The sequence below is a fragment of the Pan paniscus genome, chromosome 3, assembly GCF_029289425.2.
Source record: "Pan paniscus chromosome 3, NHGRI_mPanPan1-v2.0_pri, whole genome shotgun sequence".
NCBI lineage: Eukaryota > Metazoa > Chordata > Mammalia > Primates > Hominidae > Pan > Pan paniscus.
Genome location: NC_073252.2, coordinates 140,280,999 through 140,306,254, shown reverse-complemented (window position 1 = coordinate 140,306,254; position 25,256 = coordinate 140,280,999). Strand labels below are relative to the sequence as shown.

General features: G+C 37.0%; 1 protein-coding gene across 10 annotated transcripts in view; it reads left to right on the top strand.

Moving 5' to 3' along the window:
• INPP4B (inositol polyphosphate-4-phosphatase type II B) overlaps nt 1–25,256 on the top strand; it is an 813,511-nt gene that overhangs the window by 422,704 nt on the left and 365,551 nt on the right. For all 10 annotated transcript variants that reach the window (XM_063603916.1, XM_055111865.2, XM_014344746.5 and 7 more), the window contains 2 exons: nt 8,931–9,049; nt 11,194–11,310. In XM_063603916.1, the coding sequence (XP_063459986.1) occupies nt 8,931–9,049; nt 11,194–11,310 (236 nt within the window). The remainder of the gene's footprint in view (nt 1–8,930; nt 9,050–11,193; nt 11,311–25,256) is intronic.

Below are 25,256 nucleotides of genomic sequence, written 5' to 3'. Positions count from 1 at the left end.
TAAAATAATGGTGACATGTTTTAATATTGTTGTGTTATAGGATGGTAAAAAAAATAACAAACTTTATTTCAGGGCTTATTTCCCAACAATCTGAATCTAATATTTTACTTCAAGGAAATCAGTTTAATTTACAAGTGAATCAGTTGTAAAGAAATTTAGGAGCAATGATGCTCAAATCTCAATGTGGCAAGAATTCTAAAGCAATATTTCTACAATAAAATCTCTTAAATTCTCTCTTGCAAATTATTACCTATATTCCTCAATAACTCTGTCATCTGTTTTCTCCCCATGGTATTAGATTCATCCTTTCCTCAAGTTTTATTTGGATTCTATTATCAGAGGGTTGAGAGTCTTAAAATTCTTGTTGCAAAGCTAAATCACCATTGAATATGCAGACAACCAGACTAAGCAGAATGACATTATTGAAAACAAATTAACTCAGATTGCTGAATGCTAAGCTATTGGTTAAATAAAAAGATAGTATTTATCCTTCAGCCAGACACTGTAACCACAAATATTGACTGGCTGGTTAGTTAAAAATATGAATGTGGAACTAGTGGAACTATGAGACAGCAATAGGCATGTTGTTCTAGATGTGAGCTAACACAAGGAAAGGGTCTAAGGCCAATACTTCCTGGTACATATTAAGCATTTAGCAAATTATGCTTCCTGCCACTCCTCACCTTCTTTGCATGTTTTATGTATTATCTTTAATAATAAAAACTCTAAAATATGGAAAATATTAGCATTTTATGATTGCAAGATAGGAATACTAGTATCTAGCATTATTTCAATATGCCTAAGAGATTCTTGCATTAGGATGGCTTTATTTATTTGTCTGTGTGTTTATTCACTCATTTAGTTTATGTGTATGTATGAGCTGATTCCTTAGGTTGATTTCTTTTCTTTCAGTCTTAAACATTGAATTGCTTTTATCCGCTGACCTTTTAGAAACCTAAAATTAGTACTATTATTTTCCCTTATATGCGTATTGTCTTTCTTGGAGAGAAAGACCCTGGCTTTGAATTTGGGACATTAATTTTTAGAACTTAGTGCCTTAAAAGACAGAAGAAAACAAACTAAAAAAACCCACACATTTTCTAATTTTTTTAATGCCAACTTTTATACATTTGTTCCTATTTTTCCAACAAATATCTCTTATGTTGGCAGCGATGCATGGTCCTTTAGGAAGTGTGTGCCAATTAAAATCTCCCACACAAAAGTTAAGGAGAACATAACACATTTTTGTTTTGTTTCTATAAAGACTTTAAAACCAGTGAACTGAGGGGAGAAGCTGTGGTTTGTTAAGAGCAGTGTGTGCTTGACTCCTAGAGTCCCAAGTCTTATAAAATATATGAGTGGTGACTTTGATAACCTCGTCTTTCAGAGTGATGAGAGAAACACATATGTTGGAGAGGAAACATGAGATGGCAGAGAAGAGAAGAAAAAAGAATAATGTCAAAGGAAAATTATAAAAAGCAGGCTTGCCCGATTGAAAATAAGCTAAAATGAGAGGAAGGACAAGATGAGAGCTACTCTCAATGAATTAAAGACTCAAAGATTTTACAGAGAATACAGAAGAAAGATGGGAGGATATATATTCATGGCCATAAATCAACTCAGCATGATATAGAGACATATTCTTCTAATAACCATAAACAGATAGTAGTGAAGAGAGTATTTCCAACTGCTTGTGCAATTCTCATTGTGTGGATATTAGTATAGGCAGGGACACTGTACATTCTGTCATTTTACTATATATAATTGAATTATCATGGATTGTAGTGCACTGAGCCTAGGAAGCATCCTCTTCTGAATGTACTCAGGAGATCTGAGCTGGAGAGGTTGACATCCTAGGCTTCAGAAAATTGCTGTCTTAAAATTCTTGAGGGGAAGGAAGAATAAAAAACAAAAAAAGGCAAAGGAGATTAAAAATAGAAAAGCATATTATACTAATAAAGTAATTAGAGGGGCTATTAGGCTTTTTAAGTGCTCTATATAACTTTTAATGTATGATATAAACTGATTTAATCTAGATGTAATCACTGGTATAGAATGTTAACTGTGAAACCATATAATGGAGTCCAGTAATTTATTGGACTGGAAACATAACCTAAATTGGCTTATCAGTTGATTAGTGGAATCTAATTTTCTGAAGTACAAAGAGGAAGGACATATATGTGACAGTTTTGAGAAACCTGAACAAACATTAAGAATTTCTGAATAAATAACTGCCCCCTAGGCTGCAAAAGTCTTTTGCACATCCTTAGGGAAATGATGTGAGATAAGAATGGTGCTATTGAGGGAGGTGGGAAGCCAAATGGTATTTCCCTAAAGCTCTGGGTTTTTTTGTTTTGTTTTTGAGACAGAGTCTCACTCTGTCACCCAGGCTAGAGTGCAGTGGTGCAATCTCAGCTCGGTGCAATCTCAGCTCACTGCAATCTCTGCCTCCCTGGTTCAAGTGATCCTCGTGCCTCAGCCTCCCGAGTAGCTGGGATTACAAACGCGCATCACCATGCCCAGCTAATTTTTGTATTTTTTGTAGAGAGGTGCGATGTTGGCCAGGCTGGTCTCAAACTTCTGACCTCAAGTGATCCGCCTGCCTGGGCCTCCCAAAGTACTGGGATTACAGGCATTAGCCACTGTGCCTGGCCCCTGTTTGTATTAAGGCCACTTTTCTATTCTAGGATGCCAATGTCCTCTGTACTCTGGCCCTTTTTGCTCTTAACAGGCATGGATTTATCTCTCCCATTTCTCCTATGCAGTGTCTGTAGAGGGCATAAGAGGTGAGCTTTCATTAGATTCGAAGGTATGCTTCTATCAGACTATATTGTGCTCTAGCTGTAACATTTAGTTTTAATTGCAAGAAAAAGAAGCTTTATTAGCATCCACAGTCTTCCTTTTTGATGAAGGAAATGTACAGAGCAGAGAAGCAACTCTTTCCCTGACCCTTTGGGACATCTCAGTAGTTAAGCAAATGCTCCCCTGTGGGCCATCATCCACTGAGTAATGGAACCCTAACCTCCTAGTTAAACCCCTGCTTAAAGGGTGAGTTGACCATTTACATGTAGCACATATGCTGGGAGAGAGAAAGTCAAGTTTGCTTTCTCCATGTAAGTTTCTCATTTGGAAGTACCTCATTAGAGGTGAAAATTACAAGTGCAAGTGTACACATCTGATTTCACAGAAAGAAGCATATTAATGATGCCTCTGATTTTCACAATTAACACATGATCTAGTAAAGAGCTTTTAAAAATGTATATTTAGCTATCTGAAAATAAGGTGAAAAAATCACAGGTATATATTTAACAAATGCTTTTATTGAAAAAAGAATAACTTTATATAAAATTAGGACCAATCTGGAACATCTTGAGCATATGATTAGTATAAAAATATAGGATAGATAAAATCCATTTTTTGTGTTAATGCACAGTATAACTATATATTAATGTCAATAATAATTTAAAGGGACTCATATATTAGCATTCTATATACATTACCTTATTGTCTTTATAGCAAATTTATGAAGTGCATTCTTTTACTTCCATTTTGCAGATGCTAGAATAGAGATTCAAAGAGATTGAGTAATTCATCCAAAGTCATACATAGCTCTCTCAAATAAGGTTTTATCTTAAGTTAAAAAAAAATTTATTTATCCTCCATACACTATGGTATGTGGTTTCTCCTCTAAGTCTGAATTTCCTTTGGCTAATTTTGAGTACAGAATTGTAGAGATGTGGAAATTCTTGTCATATCCCCCTCACTGATTCCCACGCACCTGTGGCCACTGCTTTGTTCTGGAAGAAAGAGGATAAATTTTGTTAGATTCCATTAACAATGAATGGCAAGAAGAGAGATGAAGTAAGAGTGAGGCAAGAGAAAAGACCTCACTTCACAGAAGAAAGTTTTCTTAGGGGGAAAGAGATGGTCACTTGGGGTTGACCACCAATTCACAGTGCCTCAGTGGTTCACACCACCACTCTCGTGAAAGCCTGGGGCAGGCACCTGCTTGTTGACACCCCCCTTGTCTAATGTATGCTTTACAACTACTTGAATTCGAGCAGTGTTGCTGAACTCAAAAGCACCTGAATGAACAGTTGTGTTCTACTTCAAATTGATTATTGCTGAGACTGAGCTCTCTGATGTGAATCAAGAGGTATTTTTAGGCTTCCAGCCAAAATTGGTTGGAATGATAGAAATGATCATGGACTCAATAGCCTTCACCTGATTTTGAAATAATGGCCACAGGAAACAGAAACTGATATTTTATAAAAAGCAGTATTTTGGTATAGACAGTATCTTTGATTTCACAAAAATCCTGAAGAGCCCCACCTTTTGGCTCTGGACTCTCCAGTGAGAACTACTGGAGCAGAAGAAAATCTGTGCCCTCTTCCTAAGAGGCTAGGTAGTAGCTGTAAGCGTCAAGACCAGAATTTGGCAATTTCTATTCCTCAGAAAAACTTCTGGCCAAATCTATCAAACAGATGTATTTTGTGCAGCTGTTCCAGTGTTCACCTGCACAGTGACTGGGGATTTCAAGCTTTGGAGAAATCCTAAAATCAAGGACACAGTGGGCCTTCATTTTTTCAGGCAATGACTTTGTATAGAGGTTCCATCTTATGACATAGTGTAAGCTTTCCAGTTTGTTCAGTGCCTAGCCCTCCCTGGACATATTGAGTCTTTATTTATTCATTATTTTTTGAGATAGAGTCTCACTCACCGGAGATATTGAGTGTCTTTATTTATTTATTTATTATTTTTTGAGAAGGAGTCTCGCTCTGTTGTCCAGGCTAGAGCACAATGACGCAATCTCGGCTCACTGCAACCTCCGCTTCCCGGGTTCAAGTGATTCTCCCACCTCAGCCCTCCGAGTAGCTGGGATTAAAGGCACCCAGCACCACGGCCAGCTAATTTTTGTATTTTTAGTAGAGATGGGGTTTTGCCATGTTGGCCAGGCTGGTCTCGAACTCCTGACCTCAAGCGATCTGCCCTCCTTGGCCTCCCAAAGTGCTGGGATTACAGGCGTGAGCCACCGCATGTGGCCCCCTCCATTTATTTTTATTATTATGCTTCCACTGAGGATTTCCTTCTCGTAGAGTGAAAGCTGCCTGGCTCCTGTACAAATATGAGCTGGGGATGCCTGTAGGCATCTCACTCACAGCTACTCATAGTAGAATGTGAACCCTCATGTTACTAGTTACTATAGCAAAAGTAATCAGGAAATAAAAAGTCATTTATTGCTCTTTATTTTTTTTCTGATGACAAGTCACAAATTATGGTTTAAAAATATATTCCTTCTGTATTATTATTTTCCCCCATTTCAATAAAAAATACACTGGATACAAGCACACTAGAATCCCCATCTATCAACATCCTGCATATTTAAACTCTTCTGAGGTCTAAGAACACTTTTAAACAATTCAATACTAAACAAAGCCATTAAGAAGGCAGAAATTAAAAATCTACTGATGAATGAAGGATTGCAGTAGCATTTGTTTGTTACTGACCATTAGATTGAAGTGGGTAGAATTCTTAAATAAACAAAACGAAACAGAAGCAAAATCCCAAAGCATTGCTTTCTTTTAGTCTTCTGAGCTGACGAAGGCCACAGATGCAGGCCACTCCTAGAGTAGAATTATATTTGGTTAATGAGCAGTGGTAAGTATAGCTGGAAGACAGATATAACTTTTTATTTATTTATGAGACAGAGTCTCATTCTGTCACCCAGGCTGGAGTGCAGTGGTGTGATCTCAGCTCACTGCAACCTCCGCCCCTGGGGTTCAAGCAATTCTTGTGCCTTAGCCTCCCAAGTAGCTGGCACTACAGGAGTGTGCCACCACGCCCAGCTAATTTTTGTATTTTTAATAGAGATGGGGTTTCGTCATGTTGGCCAGGCTGGTCTGGAATTCCTGATGTCAGGTCATCCTGGCCTCGGCCTCTCAAATTGCTGGGATTCCAGGCATAAGCCACCTCACCCATTCACTCTTTTTTTTTCCTGAAAACAGATTTTTCAGGATTCTTTATTGGCTGATAAATAATTCTCATACAGATTAGATTTTATAGTGATCATATGAGTAATATCTTCACAAAACAATCCAATCACTCATTATTTATCAGCCGTCTGGTGGGACTGATTCAGTATGTACAGATCCATGATGTGAATAGGTTTCACCTTATGAAATGCAATGACTCATGTACTAATTTAGTATTTATGAAGAAATATTGGACCTGGTAACAGCTTTTAAAAAGCTGAGTATGACTGAGTCAAGAAAAACAATTTTACACAATAATAAAACACCAGATATTGGTAAATGTTGATATTAATATATATTAGTATGATATTAGTAAACTTTTTTTTTTGCATAGAAAAGTCCATTTATAAAAAGGCCCAATTTCCTCACTTCCACCCTGAGAGGTAGATAGATAGATGAGGCAATTAAGTGTCAGAGTTTGTGACTTCCTCAGTGCCACAGAACTAGAAAGCAGGAAATCTGGGAGCACAGCTTAGGAATTCTGCCTGATCTCGGGTTCTCTCCAGGATATCATGCTGCATAAGACTTAGGGTACAGTAAATCCTCTGAGCTGTAGGAAGAAAAAAGTGCAGCCCAAGATGTAACTATTATTGTTTTCCTGACAAGATGTAACCGTATTGTTTTTAGATATGGAATATAATAAAAATACAAAGCATCATCATTATTTTTATCAGTATTAGGGAATGTGCAAATTGGGTTGGATAGAACATTTCAGTGTAATAGAAATTTTCTCTGTTTTTATGGGGAACGAGTGTGAGAGTCTCTCTGATAAAATGGAGAACAGCTGCTCATTTCTGGGAAATAACCACAGCCCACAATCAAGTCTGATAAGAACTCAGAAAAGAAGTGACTTATTTTGAGCAAAGGTGTCATGAGCTTACAAGGTAAAAGATGGGGCTACAAGCAGAAAGTGGGCAAGATGCCTGTATTTGAAACACAGTGGCCTCAGCTTTAAAATTCTGATAGATATATGTCAATATCAGGAAACGGAAAAAGAGCTGTTTACTGTAAGCAGAAAACCAACAGTTGAATTTTATGAGCAATAAAATTAAACACATTCATATTGCAAGTAAAGGAAATGATCAAAATAACCACCAAAGAACAGTGAAAATCTCAATCTAGCTTTTTCTTTCCTTCCGGTGATACGTTGACATTATTGAAACCTGGCATCAGTATTTTTTAAAACTCTAAGTCTCTTGGGTTGAGTAATAATCGTGGTGTGGCGGTGAGTCTTCCAAAGAGAGGTGCCATTGTGCAGGAGAGCAGGTCGGCGTGCCGAGAAGAGAAATGAAGCCAGTGGGGTAGGATGTAAGCTACCAGAGAATTCTAGTAATGTAAATGTGAGCACTTCATGTTTCCAAGCCTCTAGTTCTAGTTCTATGTAAAACTGAAATAATTCAAAGCACCATTTTAAGGAATAGAGAGATAATTAGCAAAATGCCTAAAAAATAGTAAGGGTTAAATACATTGTAGCTATTAGGTTTTTTCCATACATGCTTTCATAAGCTCTCTTCTGTTACTAGAGGCATGTGGTTTATATAAGGAAAAAAAAGTATATGACAAAACGCCATACAGAAGCAGCAGGATCTGAAAGTCTGGCAAGAAGTTAAGCAGTTAAATAATTTTCCCAGTGTTGCCTAGCTATTTGAACTGGACTAAAGCCAAGCCTGTTTCATTCCGAAGTTCCTGCTTTTTCTATCTCCTTGTACTTCTGAAAGAGATTATCTGTAAACAATTGAAAGGTGATAATTGCATCTATACTTTCCTTTGCTTTCAAGTTTCAGATTTGAGCCATATTACCTTTGTACCAATGGTAAGGACCTTGCAAGCTCTGACCACAACATACCTTAAATACCTCATCTTTCTCTCCCTTCCTGTTATGGTCTGAGAAGTGGGGTAGGGATGGTATAGAACCCTGCATGCCCTCACCATGAAATCAAGGACCCAGGGCTACTTCCCCCATCCATAGCTCCAGCCTGCAGCAAGCCACCAGCCGAATTTAACTTGAACCACCTCTAGTGAGGGCACTTTACATCTCAGCAACTCAGCTGAGGGGAGTAAAATTATTATTTCAAAGGTGGGAGGCGAGGGTGGCGGGGATAGAGAGGAAAGTCGATTCAGACTTGCTTAAAAGGAATATTTTTCTGGATTTTTCTTCCTCAAATTGGGGGAATGATATGTGAGAGGAGAAAATATTCAAGTAAATATGGTATGGTGGCGAGGGTCTGTAATATGAGCCTGGTGTCTCAAGGGAAAGTTTTTAACTTTTGTGGCCCCTGGGCAAGAATTAACCCATCTCCTCCAGGCTTAGCTTGAATTCCAGACCCAGGGCTTTAAAAATCCTACCTCTGCTTCCTCTTCCCCTGCTTGTGTGCTGTTGTGGTTGAGAAACTGCTCTCCTTGTTTCTGTTGGTGTGTATTACTGTGGGAGGCCAGTTCTGGTGAATACATAGGTAAGGACCAAGTATGAATTCAAACATTTGATCTAATCCAACCCATGTCAATAAGGAACACCAAAGTTTCCCAGATATGGCCCAAATCAACTTTCACATCCTCAAGGAGTGTGACTTAAAGCCCAGGGCTTAATGGCTAATTAAAGTCACTGAGGTTTCTGAGCCATGTGTGCATAGTCACGCATTAGAGCTGGGATCTCAGACCAGTCAAGACTTGCATGAACTGCAAATGTGGTCAGTGGAAATGAACTCTCAATTCAGCTCCACAGCACGTGACTTCCTATTTCTGTAAGGTACTTCCAAGGGACTTCCTCTGTAAAACCAGCCTGAGCCCCAGGAGATTTCCATCAGTGCTGTAGCTAAGTTTACTTTCAGCCCGGCGCAGAAGTTTTCCCTGAGATATGGTGTTAGTTTCTTTTCTTTCTGTCTCCTCTGCCGTTGCCAGCATGCAAGGATCTCGTGGCTCCTGTCCGTGATCGTAAACTGAATACACTGGTGCAGATCTCCGTAATCCACCCCGTGGAGCAGAGTCTGACAAGATACTCCAGCACCGAAATTGTGGAGGTGAGATGCTGTGTGCCTACATTAATCTCTCTCTCTTGCTCGCTCGCTCGCTCTTGCTCCCTCTCTCCCTCCCCCCCCACCCCCGCCCCATCTCTGGATTTGAATGAACAGCTGAAATAAGTTAGTTCATAGTCTGTAGCAATGCTGCATTACCATCCTCTGTCATTAAGAAGCACATACCTGAGATTATTAAGCAATGCATTGGTCATTTACTAGAACGAACAAATGACAAAATAACTTGTCTTTTTTTTTCTTTTCGTAAAAAGAGTTTATTTTTCTCCCAAAGATAGAAAAAAAAAAGTTCCCACTTTAAATTCTCATATAGAGCATAGAATAAAGAAAAACAACATACAGACTTTAAATTGAAATAAATATTTATTTTGAGGAAAAAAAAAGAAAGTTGTACAGTACCCAGATAAATTTTAAACATGTTAAGTGTTTTTGCTTTTTTTCCCCCCGGTATTCTTTAGTCTGTGGAAACCTTATATTCTCTGCTGTTTGTCTGTCTTTCAACTTACGATGTTTTTCAGGGAAAAGTAGATGATTAATTTGACAAACTATGTTTTTAGGCAAAAAGTATAAATATTACTCATCAGATGGGAGGTTTCCTATTTACATTTATTATTACTAATATAACATTCAAAATGTCAAGAGGAAACTTGTTATTGTGTTGGATCAGATTCAAAAGAGGAAGTGTTTCCCTTTTGATTATTTTGTTCTGATCACACATTTCACAACCTTAATGAATGAGAGATACTTATTTAAACATCTGGGGCTGGAGAAAGTATAATCTAAACTTCTTAAGAGTTGCTTGTTTTTCTTAGACTTGTGAGCTGCATATGTTTTGAATGAGGAGTTTCTCTGTAAGAACCTAACTAGCCTGCCCCAGACCTGGCTAGCTCAGGGCTGACTGCCTGCTTTGATGCGGTGGTGGAATAGATGATTCAGACTGAACGGGAGTCATTTCTATAATGGGAATGACCCAGATACTGCATGTAGCCCTGAATATGCCCTTTGGAAACTTTAGGTTCCAGTGTTGGTATAATATATAGTTAATGCTATAGTTGAATTAACAAAAATAATCTTATTCATATGAAGACATCTTAACCAAAATTGTAAGTTATTCATTTTATATAAAAAAGTTAAAAATTCTGTTATTTTAAAAATATTGCCCAAATTTACTTATCACTCATTTATTTTTGATTTTTTCTTAGTTTTCATTTTATTGTGATAAAATACACATATTATAAAATTTACCATCTTAACTATAAGAAATGTCTTATTTTGGCACGTTTTAAAATATTGTACTTGAACATGTTTTGCTATTTTTGGTTGTTTTATTCACTGCCCGTTCCAAAGTGTCTGATGCAGTGCCAAGCAAAATGTATTTGTTGAATAAAAGAATAAATGAATGAATTACTAGGGCTTCCAGAAATTTCCATAGACAATTAGTTTATAGAACTCTAGCAAACATCTCCATGATATTCGGCAATATATATGTATAAAATTTAATGCTGGATGTCAGCTCTAAAAATGAATTCTGAGGCATTGAAATATCCTGTGCACTGCATCCTGAGCTAGTAATTTCATAGCCCCAAATCTATCATATTTAGAGTTTCTTTCATTCGTTTTCAAGTGATTCTGAGGGAAAAAAAAATCATAGCTGAACATCTAAAAACAAATGGACACTATCAGAGCATGACTTTCAATTGAATCATTACAGAAAGGAAATAAATGGAAGCATAAGATTACCACATGATTCTTTCGGAGAAAATAGCTTCATTTTAATTTGATGAGTCAATATCTTACATTATTTGCATAAATTACAAGTTATATTTATTAAGTGTATTTTAAATTAACTAACCCTAAAGAAGGGTTCTGTAGATAATAAAAATAAACTTTTTCAAGGCAGCTCTGACAATGATGCAGGTTCATTTACTATCAGCAGTTGTATCACTTCCTTAAGGCCCTGGGCCATGTTGTTGTCCAAGAGCAGGATTTGACAATTCAGATCTCTTCCAATAGAACTATTTCCTCGAAAAACAGACTCAGGCACACTTTCTGCATTCTCATGTGTCACTTGCGTGCTGCCAACTACAGTTGCTGCCTTATTGAATCAAAGTTGTCTGCTTGTGCTGTTACAGGGAACAAGGGACCCACTGTTTTTGACTGGTGTCACATTCCCATCTGAGTATCCCATCTATGAGGAGACCAAAATAAAACTAACAGTCTATGATGTCAAGGATAAATCTCATGACACCGTAAGTACTGGCACTTCTTTCTTTCTTTGGGAAAATGTTATGTTTTTCCACACGATTGGATTTTTTGTGTAACTGACATTTTTCAAAGAGGATATTTGCACTGTGCTCATAATTGTCTTATGTTTATCGTTTGTTGTTTTTTTCCCAAATATGTTTGTCTCGTTGTCAAATTGGCAATTGGTTAGGAGCAAAAGTTTTTGGAACAGATTTTTCTTTTTCAGGAGAGCTGACTTGATCTTTTGGTTTACATTTTGTTGTTGTTTTCAGCAGAGTGGTAATATTGTGGGTAGAAAGCAAATGGAAATTAGACAATATTTAAAACTTTCTTGATAGTGTAATTATTCTAAAATAGGGGATTGACAAAGTGCTCTACTTTTACAATGTATTGCATACCGTATAGAGAGAAACTGACTACATTTTTCTTGATGTTGTTACTGGCACCAAAGCAAACAGAAGGTAATTGGAAACAGTAGGAAGAAACTTTAACTGCTCTCTTTTCAAGAAGGCCAGGCAAAATCCCAATGGTCTTTTGTCCTAGATTCTTCAATCTTCCTAACTGGTCTGCATATTCCTCCAATTGCATCATCCTTCCTGGTTAGGCACTATAGAGGACACTCTTAAAATTCTTGGACAGGAGAAAATGCTATTGGGGAGGTAATGAAAAGGGGAAGGCAGTTCTCTCCTTTAAATTTCTTCCATTAGCATGAATTTGTATGTGTCTTCAAGGCAGGGAGCTATGAGAGACTTGAAGGTCAATATTGTAGCATGAGGCAGTAAACTCTTTAATGGCAGGTGGACCAGTGGGTTCCAGGAGAGTTCTGGTTGAAGCTAAGGGATGCTGCTGGACCTGGGGAATCCCACAGTGCCTTGTATAGGGAAAATGTCACTTTGAACTCTGCCCTCACTTCGGCATTTCTGTTTTGCTCATGACTTTCTCTTCTTTCCATTCTTTACCACAAAACTTAGTCTAATAGTGGGAACATTTAATGGAAAAAATATTTTATATTGAAGGGATTTCTATGCATCTTAGCCCCAGAAAAGTTCATTTCTTTAAAATTGCAGAACAAAGACTCAAGTAAATGTGCAGCATATGTACATGGAAACAAAACAGTTGTGGCTATCTGGTACAATTCTTAAGAAGGCAGATTCTGAGCCATATTTTCTGATTCCGTTCCATTTACTGGCTTTGGGAGAGGAAATTCTTGGTTCCCTTGTTTCATCTTTTAGAATATTTACCTAATGGGATTGTTGTAAGGATTAAATTAATTAATATACGTAAAGTGTTACTGACTGTTACAGAGTAATTAATAAGGGTAAGTTACTGCTATTATTGCTGTTATTGTTTTGGCAGCTGCCGCATGCTTTCTTATAAATAGTAAAAATCAATTAAGGGAGTATTAACCAAAATAATTTTCTATATTTACTAATTTTGTTTTTTCTCAAGTGACCCTACATTTGCTGTTTATTACTTCTTTGAACAAAAAAGGTAAAAATTTGGGTTAAAACTGGCAACTGAAAAATATTTGCCTGGGAGTTTTGTCTTTTCCTTTCCAACCTCTTTGGTTTTTGAGGTAATGTGAAAAAGGAGTAGACTGCAGCTGGGATATTTAGACCAGCTTTGATAAATTATGCCCAGAGCTCTCACCCACTGTTTTTTGTTGCTGTTTTTGTTTTCAACCTTCTGCCAGAGGAGAGAGAGAAGTGGAGGAAAAGGTGAAAGAATCATAAAGTTGGGGAGGAGGGAGATATAGTTCAAGTGGAAGGTGGGAGTGGGTGATGCAACTGTGCAGAGAAATGATCAGGACAAAAGGAAAAGCAGAGGAGAAACTATAGGATTTTATGTTCTGCAAAGCCGCTGATTAAATTTAATTCTCCAACAGTCCGAAGACATAGGGTGGGGCATGGAAAGGGCTGAGTTATAGGAACACTGTGCTACAGAAGTGAAAATGTTGCCCCTAAATTCTTGGGTTTGTGAAGTATTTAGAAGTATCAGAGTTAGAAATATTACATGCCAAATGTGTTTCTATCTCCTTCAATCTCCTTCATTTAAAATGTGCATGAATGTTAATGCTTTGGAGATAGACAACTAATGTACTCATTAATTATGCTTTTTGTTGACTTTAGTTCTGGAAACTAATTATTTGGGGTCTTTTAAAGACTTTCTTCCTTGATCAGAGGTGTTATGGCGTAAAAGTATGGAATGAACTGGAACCCCTACTGTGAAGTAAGACTTGTGCAATTTGAACATACTTAAGAAGTACAACCAGATTGCATTTATCAAGCACTGTTGATTAAGGCATAACCTCTTCCTTAACATAGCTTTGGTGATGGAAGTGTACATAGAAACACAGTAGATTAATATGCTAATAGTTCCTATGGACATGTGGTCTTTATCTTTGCCCCTTTCTTTCATTTCTTCAGTTTTTCTTTAAAGTGAATGGTGGAGGAAGGCAGCAAGTGGCTTAAAGTACAGCTTATAATTATAAGCACTTAACCTAAATATATTAAGATCATAATATTCTTAAGGCATAAGAGATGAGATGGTGAATATTGGTATGTTTTGGAAGGTTAATAAATTGTGTGCATGTGTTTTAAGGTAGTTTAAATATTTGGTCCTAGCAAACCATTGATCATACTAGACTGATTCAGGATGATCAGATCTTCTATACTGGTTGAATACTAATTAGTTGAGTCAGATGACTAAATTGCTTGTGTTTTCCTGTTGAGCTTATTACTTGGAGATAACCAGTGAAATAAACACGTTACTTTGCCATTTCATATCATTTGCATACATATTTGTACTAGATGTTTTTAAAGAGAAATGATGGCCTTTTCTCTGTGCTCTTGATGCAGATGTTACCTCACTAACTAGTTGTTCTTGTGCTCCTCTAAAAAACTAGATCTAGGATTGATTATCTTAGTAACTTCAGCAGAAATGCAATTAATCATCATAACAAATGAGAAGAGTCTAACTGTTGATTCAGAATAACTATTGTTTCCTTCTACTACATCCTTCATCCTTCCCATTCACTGCCATAAGTTGGCAGACGGATAGAGAATGCTTAGCAGGTGAGGGAGGGGTGGGGCATATGGAGTGAAGGGTCTTTATGTATTAGTATTAGAGTGATCTTTTGATTATTTTCCTCACTATAAGGAAATTATTTCCTCAGGATGAGCTGCCATAACATTCCACTGTCTGATGGCAATTTTAAAGCCTGAAATTGAAGCCCATGGCTAGGCTATGAGAACCCTAGTTCGTATAGTAAAGTTGATATCTTCTGGATGTATACTAATTTTAGGCTTTATTTTAAAACTGCTGGAAACTGAAACTTAGACAAAAGTATTTTCAGGACATCATTTACAATGTTTAGCCCTAAAGAGTCAAGCTGTGGGATTCTGAGTCTTTCATATGTTACAGCAGAAACTTAAAAGCAAGGGGAAATTGGCTGGGCACAGTGGCTCTGTAATCCCAACACTTTGGGAGGCTGAGGTGGGTGGATCATGAGGTCAAGAGATTGAGACCATCCTGGCCAACATGGTGAAACCCCATCTCTACTAAAAATACAAAAATTAGCTGGGCGTGGTGGCACATGCCTGTAATCCCAGCTAGTCAGGAGGCTGAGGCAGGAGAATATCTTGAACTTGGGAGGCAGAGGTTGCAGTGAGCCAAGATTGCATCACTGCACTCCAGCCTGGTGACAGAGCGAGACCCCGACTCAAAAAAAAAAAAAAAAAAAAGGAAATTTAGAAAGGAAAAGAACATCACCATAAAACTTTGTCTCTTTTTCCCATTCATCCCATGCAACATGGTGCTTTGGAAGATATTGATGAGTAAGCCTCTTCCAACACCCTCTGAGGACAGCCATCAAATCTGCAAACATATATTAGGTCACAAAATTATTTTTATTTTTGCCCATGGTAGAAATTTGAATTTCTACTCTGTTTTGCAGAAGTATACATTCACACCCCTCTTTTTGCTCTGAAAGTAATAAATGTTTGTGGTACCATCAGCTTGTTAAATTCTTTGCTTATAGGACAGAAACTGGTATCCAGTAGACACCGAGCGTTTCTCAGGGAAGGATGTAGTCCTAAGACATTTTTTTACTGCCAGTTACTAGCAACCCTGTATTTGAAACTTTCAGAAAAAGTTATCAAGATTGGATGTGCATGTTACATAATGTGTGTTGTGTTATATGCCCAGGGCAGTTTAGTTCTAGAGCAGTTCCCTAGACAGTAGTATCCAGTTCATTTTTTATGTTTTTCTGTGTAAGATAATGTTTTGCATTTAATTTATTTTTATTTCACTTGATTTTCTAAATTGGCTTCTTAAGAAGCTTAAGTCTAACTATACCTATTGAGATACAAATTCTGATAGTTGGCTTTCTTCTTCATCCATAATATATGGTACAGTGGGTAAGGAAAAATAAATTGAGATTGTTTACAAGTATATGCCAAGCACTATGTTTAATATGTTTTATATATATATATATATATATATATATATATATATATATTTTTTTTTTTTTTTTTTTTTTTTTTTTTTTTTTTTTAGACAGAGTCTGGCTCTGTTACCCAGGCTGGAGTGCAGTGCCACGATCTCGGCTCACTGCAAGCTCCGCCTCCCGGGTTTACGCCATTCTCCTGCCTCAGCCTCCCGAGTAGCTGGGACTACAGGCGCCCGCCACCACGCCTGGCTAATATTTTTTTGTATCTTTAGTAGAGACGGGGTTTCACCGTGTTAGCCAGGATGGTCTCGATCTCCTGACCTCGTAATCCGCCGGCCTGGGCCTCCCCAAGTGCTGGGATTACAGGCGTGAGCCACTGCGCCCAGGCTGTTATATGTTTTCTTTAATCTCCATAAAACTCCTTTGAGGAAAGTATAATGCCCATTTTAAAGATGAAAAAATTGGTATTCTAAGAATCTAAGGAGGCCGAGTCTGAAATCCTTTATTTTTTTCTAGGCTATGTTATGGTACATATATTGTCCATAGGATTTCTCTCACTTTTATTTCCCCACAGTAGTATGGCACTTTTATTTCAATTGATAGTTTCAAAGCACTTTTTTTATTTTTTATTTTTTTTGAGACGGAGTCTTGCTCTGTCACCAGGCTGGAATGCAGTGGCTCAATGTTGGCTTACTGCAACCTCCACCTCCCAGGTTCAAGTGATTCCCCTGCCTCAGCCTCCCGAGTAACTGGGACTACAGGCGCCCGCCATCACGCCCGGCTAATTTTTTTGTATTTTAGTAGAGACAGGGTTTCACCGTGTTGGCCAGGATGGTCTCATCTCCTGACCTCGTGATCCGTCCGCTTCGGCCTCCCAAAGTGCTGGGATTACAGGCACGAGTCATCACACCCGGCCGCACGTTTCTTTTGAAGCTTACAAGTTGATCAATTACGAAAACAAGGTCAGTATTCAACTAGAGGAGAAAAACCTATATCCAAAATTTTTAGGCACTTAAGCATATATAACTAATTGAAACTGTCCAAATAAATTTTATAATGAAGTGGTCAATTATTCATGGAAAAAAAAATAGCTGTTATTACCGGTTGTGAAATACGTGAGTTTATGTCTCAAACTTTTGCTTTTGTTCCATAGGCCTTGTTTTTTCCTTTTTTAAAATGTGTACTACGTGGTTCCGTCAACCTGCTCATTCATTCAGCCTCTGCCTTTTGAAATGCTTCTGTCTTCATTGTGACATAGTTTGCAAAGGGAGTTACAGATGTCTTGTAGAGGGAGCTGAGGCTTCTAAAATGTTGCTACCCTTTATAATTAAGTTCACTTTCCTTGTTGATAAGTGGGATTTATTTACAAAGGACATAATTTTTAAATTGAGATATAATTTATATGTAACAAACTGGTCAAATCTTAACTGTTCTGTTCCATGAGTTTGACAATTGCGTATGCCCATGTCACTTTCATAAGGCAAGATATAGACCATTTCCATTTTTCTAGAAAGTTCCCTTCTTTCTCCAGCCAATTACCACCCCATACAACCTGAGGCAAACACTTTCCTATAGATCTGTTTTGTTTGCTGTTGAAATTTATATGAATGAAATCTTATAGTTTTGCACTGTTACATCTAGTATCTTTTCTTCAACGTGTTTTTAGATTAATTAATTTCCTGCATGAATCATTAGCCCATTCCTTTTTATTGCAGTCTGTTGTAGTGATATATCACAATTTGTTCATTTACTTTCTTATTGATGGACATTTATGTTGCTTCCGGTTTTTGACAATGATGAATAAAACATCTATGAACATATGTTGACAAATATTGGTATGAAAATGTGCTTTTATTCTTCTGGGTAAATACTGAGGAGTATAATTTCTAGAGTATAGGACAGATTCATGTTTAAGTTTCCTAGAAACTGTCAAATTATTTTCCATATTGATTACATGACTTTTTACTCCTACTCCTAGTAATTTGAGTTCCAGTTTCTCCTCCAACACATGATATTGCCAAACTTTTCCATTTAGCTATTTTAGTGGGTATGAAGTGGTATCTCATTGTGGTTTTAATTGGCATTTTCCTGATGACTAATTATGTTGAGCACGTTTTCCTGTGCTTACTGGCCATTCATCTGACTCTTTTTGAAAAAAATGAAGTATCCAAGTCTTTTGCCTATTTATTAAAAAAAGGGTTCTTTTTCTTCTTGAGTTCTCAGAGTTCTTCATACATTGTGGATACAAGTGCTTTTGTTGTATATAAGTGTTAGAGGGTTTATTAGTCTTTGGCTTAGCCTAATAATTTCCTTAATAATACATTTTGTTGACAAATTTTTAAAATTCTGATTAAGTCCAGTTTATCAATTTTTTTTTGCATTCATGGTTAATCCCTCTTTTTAAAAATACTGTAGTAAGAACACTTAACATGAGATTTAACCTCTTAAAAAATCTTAAATATACAGTACAGTATTTTTAACTATAGGGATAATGTTGTACAGCAGCTCTCCAGAACTTATTCTTCTTGCATAATTGGGACTTTATACTAATTAATTAGCAACTCCTCATTTTTCCCTTTCCCCAGCTCCTGGCAATCACAATTTTACTCTCTGATTCTATGAGTTTGACAATTTTAGATACTTCCTCCTATAATTGGAATAATGTATGCATCCTTCTGTGACTAGCTCATTTCACTCAGCATAATATCTTCAAGTTTCATCCAGGCACATATTATGGGATTTCCTATTTTTTAAGGCTAAATAATATTCCATTTTATATGCCACATTTTCTTTATCCACTCATATACTGATGAACGTTTAGGTTGTCTCCACATCTTGGCCATTATGAATAGTGCTGCAATGAATGTTGCAGTGCTAATATCTCTTAGAAATCCTGCTCTGTTATTTTGGATAAATACCCAAAAGTGAGATTGTTGTATCCTATGGTAGTTCTATTTTTAATTTTTTGAAGAAAGGTCTGGGAAAAGTCTGTCAACTCTCGGATTTTGTTTTATTTTGGTTTATTAAACTTGGTTTCCTGATGAGTTTAACAAAAACTATTATTTTTATAGTTCGCTTGACTTCTCAGTGTTAGAACGGGGGTAACAGTCTCTAGCAACTTTTAATATTTTAAGCAGAAGCAGAACTACTACATATTTATGTTATTTCTTTTAGCATTGATGCTACTATCCATACATTTGCATTTTCATTTCTGCCTCTTTCATTTCCTTTTCTCTGGAATTTACATATCAAAGTACATTGCACTCTGCTGATGCTCTTCACATTGTTTCTCCCTTTCTGTCATATTCCTGTCCTCTCTGTTTTACTATTATCTGCACTCACACAGTAGTTGTTCTCTATCATCTCTTCAAAAACTATGTTTGCTTTTTTGTTTTGGGCTCTCACAACAGAAGAAAGGATAAGCATTGACACTTTCCACAAGGAAATAATGATGTTTGCATGGAGAAAGACTGACTTTTTGATGGTAGAAACGGAAGTAAGTTTAATTATGAATTTCTTAAAAAATAAACTTTGGTCATGAAACTAAAAGGAACTAGAAGAAAATGTGGGGGGAAAGTTCTGTCACATTGATCTGGGCAAAGATATTTTGGCTGTGACCCAAAAAAAATAGGCAACAAAAACAAAAATAAACAAATGAGATTGCATCAAAGGCTTCTACACATAAAAGGAAGCAATTAATAGCATGAAGAGACAACCCATGAATTGGAAGTATTTGCAAATCATACATCTGATAAGGGGATAATATCCAAAATATGTATGTAACTCAAACAACTCAATAATGAGAAAACAACTTATTTAGAAAATTGGCAAAGGACCTGCATAAACATTCGTCAAAAGAAAATATACGAATGGCCAACAGGTATATTAAAAAAATGCTCATCATCACAAATCATCAGGGAAATGCAAATTTAAACCATAATGAGATATTACCTCGCACTTGTTAGAATGGCTATTGTCAAAAAGACAAAAATTAATGAATGTCAGCAAGGATATAAAGAAAAGTGAACCTTTGGCCAGGTGTGGTGGCTGTAGCCTGTAATCCCAGCACTTTGGGAGGCTGAGGCGGGCAGATCACGAGGTCAGGAGATCGAGACCATCCTGGCTAACACGGTGAAACCCCGTCTCTACTAAAAATACAAAAAATCAGCCGGGCGTAGTGACAGGAGCCTGTAATCCCAGCTACTTGGGAGACTGAGGCAGGAGAATGGCATGAACTCGGGAGGCGGAGCTTGCAGTGAACTGAGATTGTGCCCCTGCACTCTACCCTGGGCGACAGAGCGAGACTCCGTCTCAAAACAAACAAACAAACAAAAAAAAACACACAAAACAGAAAAGTGAACTTTTGAACACTGTTGGTGGGAATGTAAATTGGTACAATCATTACAGAGAAAAACACTATGGCGGTTTCTCAAAAACCATATTATCTACTGCCATATGATCCAGAAATCCCACTTCTGGGTATTGTTAAAGGAAAAACTTCAGCCAAATTAAATTTAAAGGAGTTTAATTGAGCAATGAAAGATTCAGAATCAGGCAGCCCCCAGAATCGCAGCAGATTCAGAGATTCCAGTGCAGCCACGTGGTGGAAAAAGGTTTATAGACAAGAAAACGGAGGTGGCACACAGAAATCAGAAGTGAGGTACAGGAACAACTGGATTGGTTACAGATCGGCCTTTGCCTTATTTGACCACAGTTTGAACACTCAGCAGTGTATGATTGGTTGAAGTATGGCTGCTGGGATTGGCCAAGACTCAGCTATTGTTGCAGACACATACTCCTAAGTTTTCAATCTTGTGGTTGCAGTTTATCCACAAGGACGCAAATATAGGACAGAGTTCTTCTCAGGCCGTATTTAGTTTGCTTTAACAATTCCTCCTTTGTGGTCACTTTCTCAATTTTGAGAGATTGACCAAAACTTTAGTCATTAATGTCACTATTACCAGTGTAAACCCACTCAGAAACAGTAGACCAGTGAGTTTTGCAAAGGTGGGAGCAAGGACTTGAATAGAGGGTACCTCCTTATGCTGAAACATCCTGTTTACAGGAGAAAAACCAAACCTGGTCTGTTCTAGGATCTACGTGTCTCCTTAAAGTCTTAGTTTGATTATGTTATATTTAGCATAAGTGACTCCATTTTGGTTTGGTTTGGTCTGTTGGGTCCTAGTGCATGAACTCAGTCCAAAACAATGGCCTCCCATAATTTTTTTTTTAAATTTCCCCTTTTTGGTCAGGTTTTCACTTAGGTGAGAGTGTGACCAAAACTCAGGGCCTTGGCACCACTCTCAGTTACCATCATTTGGGGTTTTCAGCCTCGGCATGTCATTCATAAGTTAAATGTCTTCAGGGTCTTACATTTCTTTCAGCTCTTGTCATTCCAGTTGAAAAGATACCATTTGACATTTTAGAGATGGGTACATATAAACATTTAAAATATTTGAGAGAATACAGCACACCAGGGAGATTATTTTTACAACTATCAAGAGGATAATACTAAGTTTGGAGTATGCTCCTTACCCAGGGTCCACATAAACCAAACCACCTAAAACCAAGTAAAGAATGATGTAGATAAAGAGTCTGCTCGCTTAATTAAGTGGTCTTTTTGTTAATTCCCTGCAACTGAATTGCTATAATACCCAATGTTTTCTCCGTAGGTCATAATTGTCAGCAGCTGCCCAGATACTTTTCTGTTTAGCCAACTCTATTATTTAGCATAACTTTGACAGGAGAATTTAAAGTCTGTTGTGTAACTATAGCCTTTACAGTAGAATCTGCTATAGAGCCTATCGAGAGGGATACATTTCTAATCATTGCCTCTTTTACTCCAACCATGGAAAATAGACCTAACAAATGATGCCCTTCTAGAAGAGTGAAAGCCTCCTGGCAATGTTCTTTTTAACCCATGATGTGGGTTAAGAGGAGTGAACCAATGTTCTGTTTCTGACTGATTATGAGGCAACATATGTACCATTAAAGTTTCTCACCTATATTGGGCTTTCATCTTTATCAAAGTATAAGGTTATCCATGTATAAGGTTGGCTGCAAAATCCTTCACAAATAAAAGTATATGCCATAAGTGCACATAACAGACCCCCTTTTCATTTCTATTGTTCATAGAGGCATAAACAAGGAAAAAATATTCAAAGATAAGAGTCTTAAGATAGTAGAAGTCTTTATCCATGATCTTGGGAAAAACTGTTCGCATCAAGGATCCCATCTTTTTCTGGGAAGAAATTTTCCTGGTTAGCTTTACCTAAAGGGGTTCCAGTGGGTATACAGTTCCAACAGTGTGCAGGGACCATTCTCAGTTGTGAGATTATAAACCAAGGTTCACAGTCCTGAAGTTTTGCTGTAGTGTGGATGTCAAAGACAGTCTTTCTCTGATATTCTCAGAAGATTTGATCTTTGGGTTCTAGATTGTGAAGAGGTTGACTGTCCTCAGTGAACCATAAAAAGCTTTCTTTTTCTGCTGAAAATACACTGTAGCATAATAATTTACTTTTATAACATCAGCCCTCTTCCATGGGAAAGCTTTTATACAATCAGAAAACATGCGTTGAAAATGACAATTGAATAAAATCCCTTCATAAAATGTTTAAACGGCCCAACAGGCAACCAAATGTACCTGAAGCTTTGATTGTTTTCTCAGGAATATGGGTTGACAAACCAAACATTGGTTATAAACTATTTAGGAATTTATAAGTCACTATACCAATATATTCAATTTGGACTCTTTTATCTTTTCTATGATGAATCATGGCATGCAGAAATTTTAATAACAATAGCTTTAAGGACTCAAGAAAGATAAGGTGGCCATCCTCCTTCTCCAGGAGTACATGGTTTTTTTTGTTTGTTTTTGTTTGTTTTGTTTGTTTTGTTTTTTGTTTGTTTTGAGACACAGTCTCACTTCTTGGCCCAGGCTGGAGTGCAGTGGCACGATCTCGGCTTACTGCAACCTCCGCTTCCTGGGTTCAAGCGATTCTCCTGCCTCAGACTCCCAAGTAACTGGGATTACACATGCCGGCCACCACACCCGGCTATTTTTTTGGTGTGTTTTTTAGTAGAGTTGGGTTTTTGCCATGTTGGCCAAGCTGGTCATGAACTCCTGACCTCAGATGATCCACCCGCCTCGGCTTCCCAGAGTGCTGGGATTAGAGGCATGAGCCACCATGCCCAGCCGAGTCCATGTTTAACACTGGACTTTGTCCTCTTGAATACCAGTTGTTTCTGCAATTTAGGTGCCTAGCACTGGTAACTGATGGGTTATTATAGGTAATTTGGCTTAGACCATGGAATTTATTCAAATTGTATATCAAAACAATTTTAGTATTGGCTGATTAAGTATGAAAATCTGGCAAAGTATTTTCTTGGTATTCAAATAAATAATTTTTGTTCTACTTGGGTTAGCAGTTTTATAAACCAGTCAGTCTTTTCATTAAAGTTTCAGGAATTCTTACCAGTCCAAATGATATGAATTTAAAGTTACTAGAAACCTGTATTGAAGAGTGCTTTTCAGGGTCCTTTCCATTCTTTCATGAACCTCCTAAAAGACACCATATTCTAGGATTTTGCATGCTTGTGAAGTTTTCAGAAACTGCATCAGCATTATGCAATTAACTGTGGAAATGACTCTAAATAGTCGTAGTTAAAGACACAATTGACAAGGCAATTTGGTTATTTCTGTGGTCTACAATAACTTAACATAGTAACTATAATTATGATACCATATACTCAGACATATTGGAATTTTAGAAATCCCATTCAATTTTGGAAGATATTGATGACATACACTAAAATAGAACATTAAACATTATGTTTTATTTTGAGAATGCTTCCCATATATCTAAATACATCAAATAATCCTATTTACCTCTCTTTTGAATGTTTTAGGGGCCCTCTGTAGCATCTCAAAGTTCTAAGTCAGAAAAGATAATTTTGAAGCTGAAATTTGATTTTGGGAAGCCTATCAAATATGTTAAAGGTTTAAAACACTTGATACTATGAAGTAGAAATCCAGGTTACCATAAGTCATTCATTTAGCCAAAATGATGACTCAAAAATTTTTGAAAAGGCCAAAACCTTTACTCATTGATAGAGGGAAGACTCCGCTTTCCTGACTCTTGTCTTTCCCTTCTTTTTCTGATAGTTTATTCAAAGGGAAACAAAAACATTTTTATTATCTTCTAATATTACATGAAAATCTTGTTCAAGAGAAAAAGCCAAATTTCACCCTTGCATTAGTCTACTATTTAATGTCATCCCCAATTTTTAATAAAACCTTATAGATAAAATGTATCTATCTTAATCAGTTTGACCGTATGGTGAGATTCTCATAAACATTTTATAATTCTTTATAATTCCTGTGAAAGAGCAGATCAGTGCTCTAAGAAAGGTCTGTTTTGTTTTTATTCCAATGTTCAATTTACAGAAAAACTTAATACCCCTTTAACTTTAGCCAGTGTCCACACAGGATTTCTTTTTACAAGATTAATTTTTACAAACCTTTCACAACTTGTTCAAACTTTTAGTGTTATCTTTTCTAATTTAAAACAATCCTTTCATCCTCTAGGCAAAAATTTACATCCCTATGCCTTTTTATAATCTTTTACCAAAAACACATTTCACTCTCCTCAGACATCTTGCATGTAAAACTATGTTTTCAGTAGTCTCAATTACATGTTATCATGGTAACTCTTAGCAAATTTTAATCTTGGTAAAAAATCTCATAAGTTATTTTAATTATGTACTAGGTGCAGGTGAGGTCTGACTCTTTCCAGTATAGTTTGGGATGTGGCTCTCCACATGTCCCCATGCCTTATCTAGACTCTAAGGCTCCAAAGTAAGTAAATTGAATAATCTTCAAAAGCCAAACATGCAGTTTATGATCTTAAAGCATTCAACAAACCTAATATCTGATCTGCTTAATTTAGACCAAATGGCTTTATTTTTACTAACAATCTTAAAAACTTATTTCCCAAAGATTACTAAAGTCACGTAAACTAAAAGGCATTACAGTTTTTATTTTTCTTTCAAAATATTTGATCTAAGTGCTTATTTTTCTTTAAGCCAATTAATTAGAGCTCTTTTACGGAAACATTATACGCATGACACATATATAACTACACTGAAAGAAGAAGATCCAGTAGTTGTAAGATTTTTCATTTACCAGTTTCTAAGTTTCTTTTTTTTTTTTTTTTTTTTTTTCTGAGATGGAGTCTTGCTCTGTCACACAGGCTGGAGTGCAGTGGGGCAATCTTGGCTTACTGCAATCTCCACCTCCCGGCTTCAAGCAATTCTCCTGCCTCAGACTCCCAAGTAGATGGGATTATAGGCACCTGCCACTGTGCCTAGCTAATTTTTGTGTTTTTAGTAGAGACAGGGTTTCACCATGTTGACCAGGCTGGTCTCGAAATCCTGACCTTGTGTCCACCTGCATTAGCCTCCCAAAGTCCTGGGATAACAGGTGAGAGCTACCTCACTGGG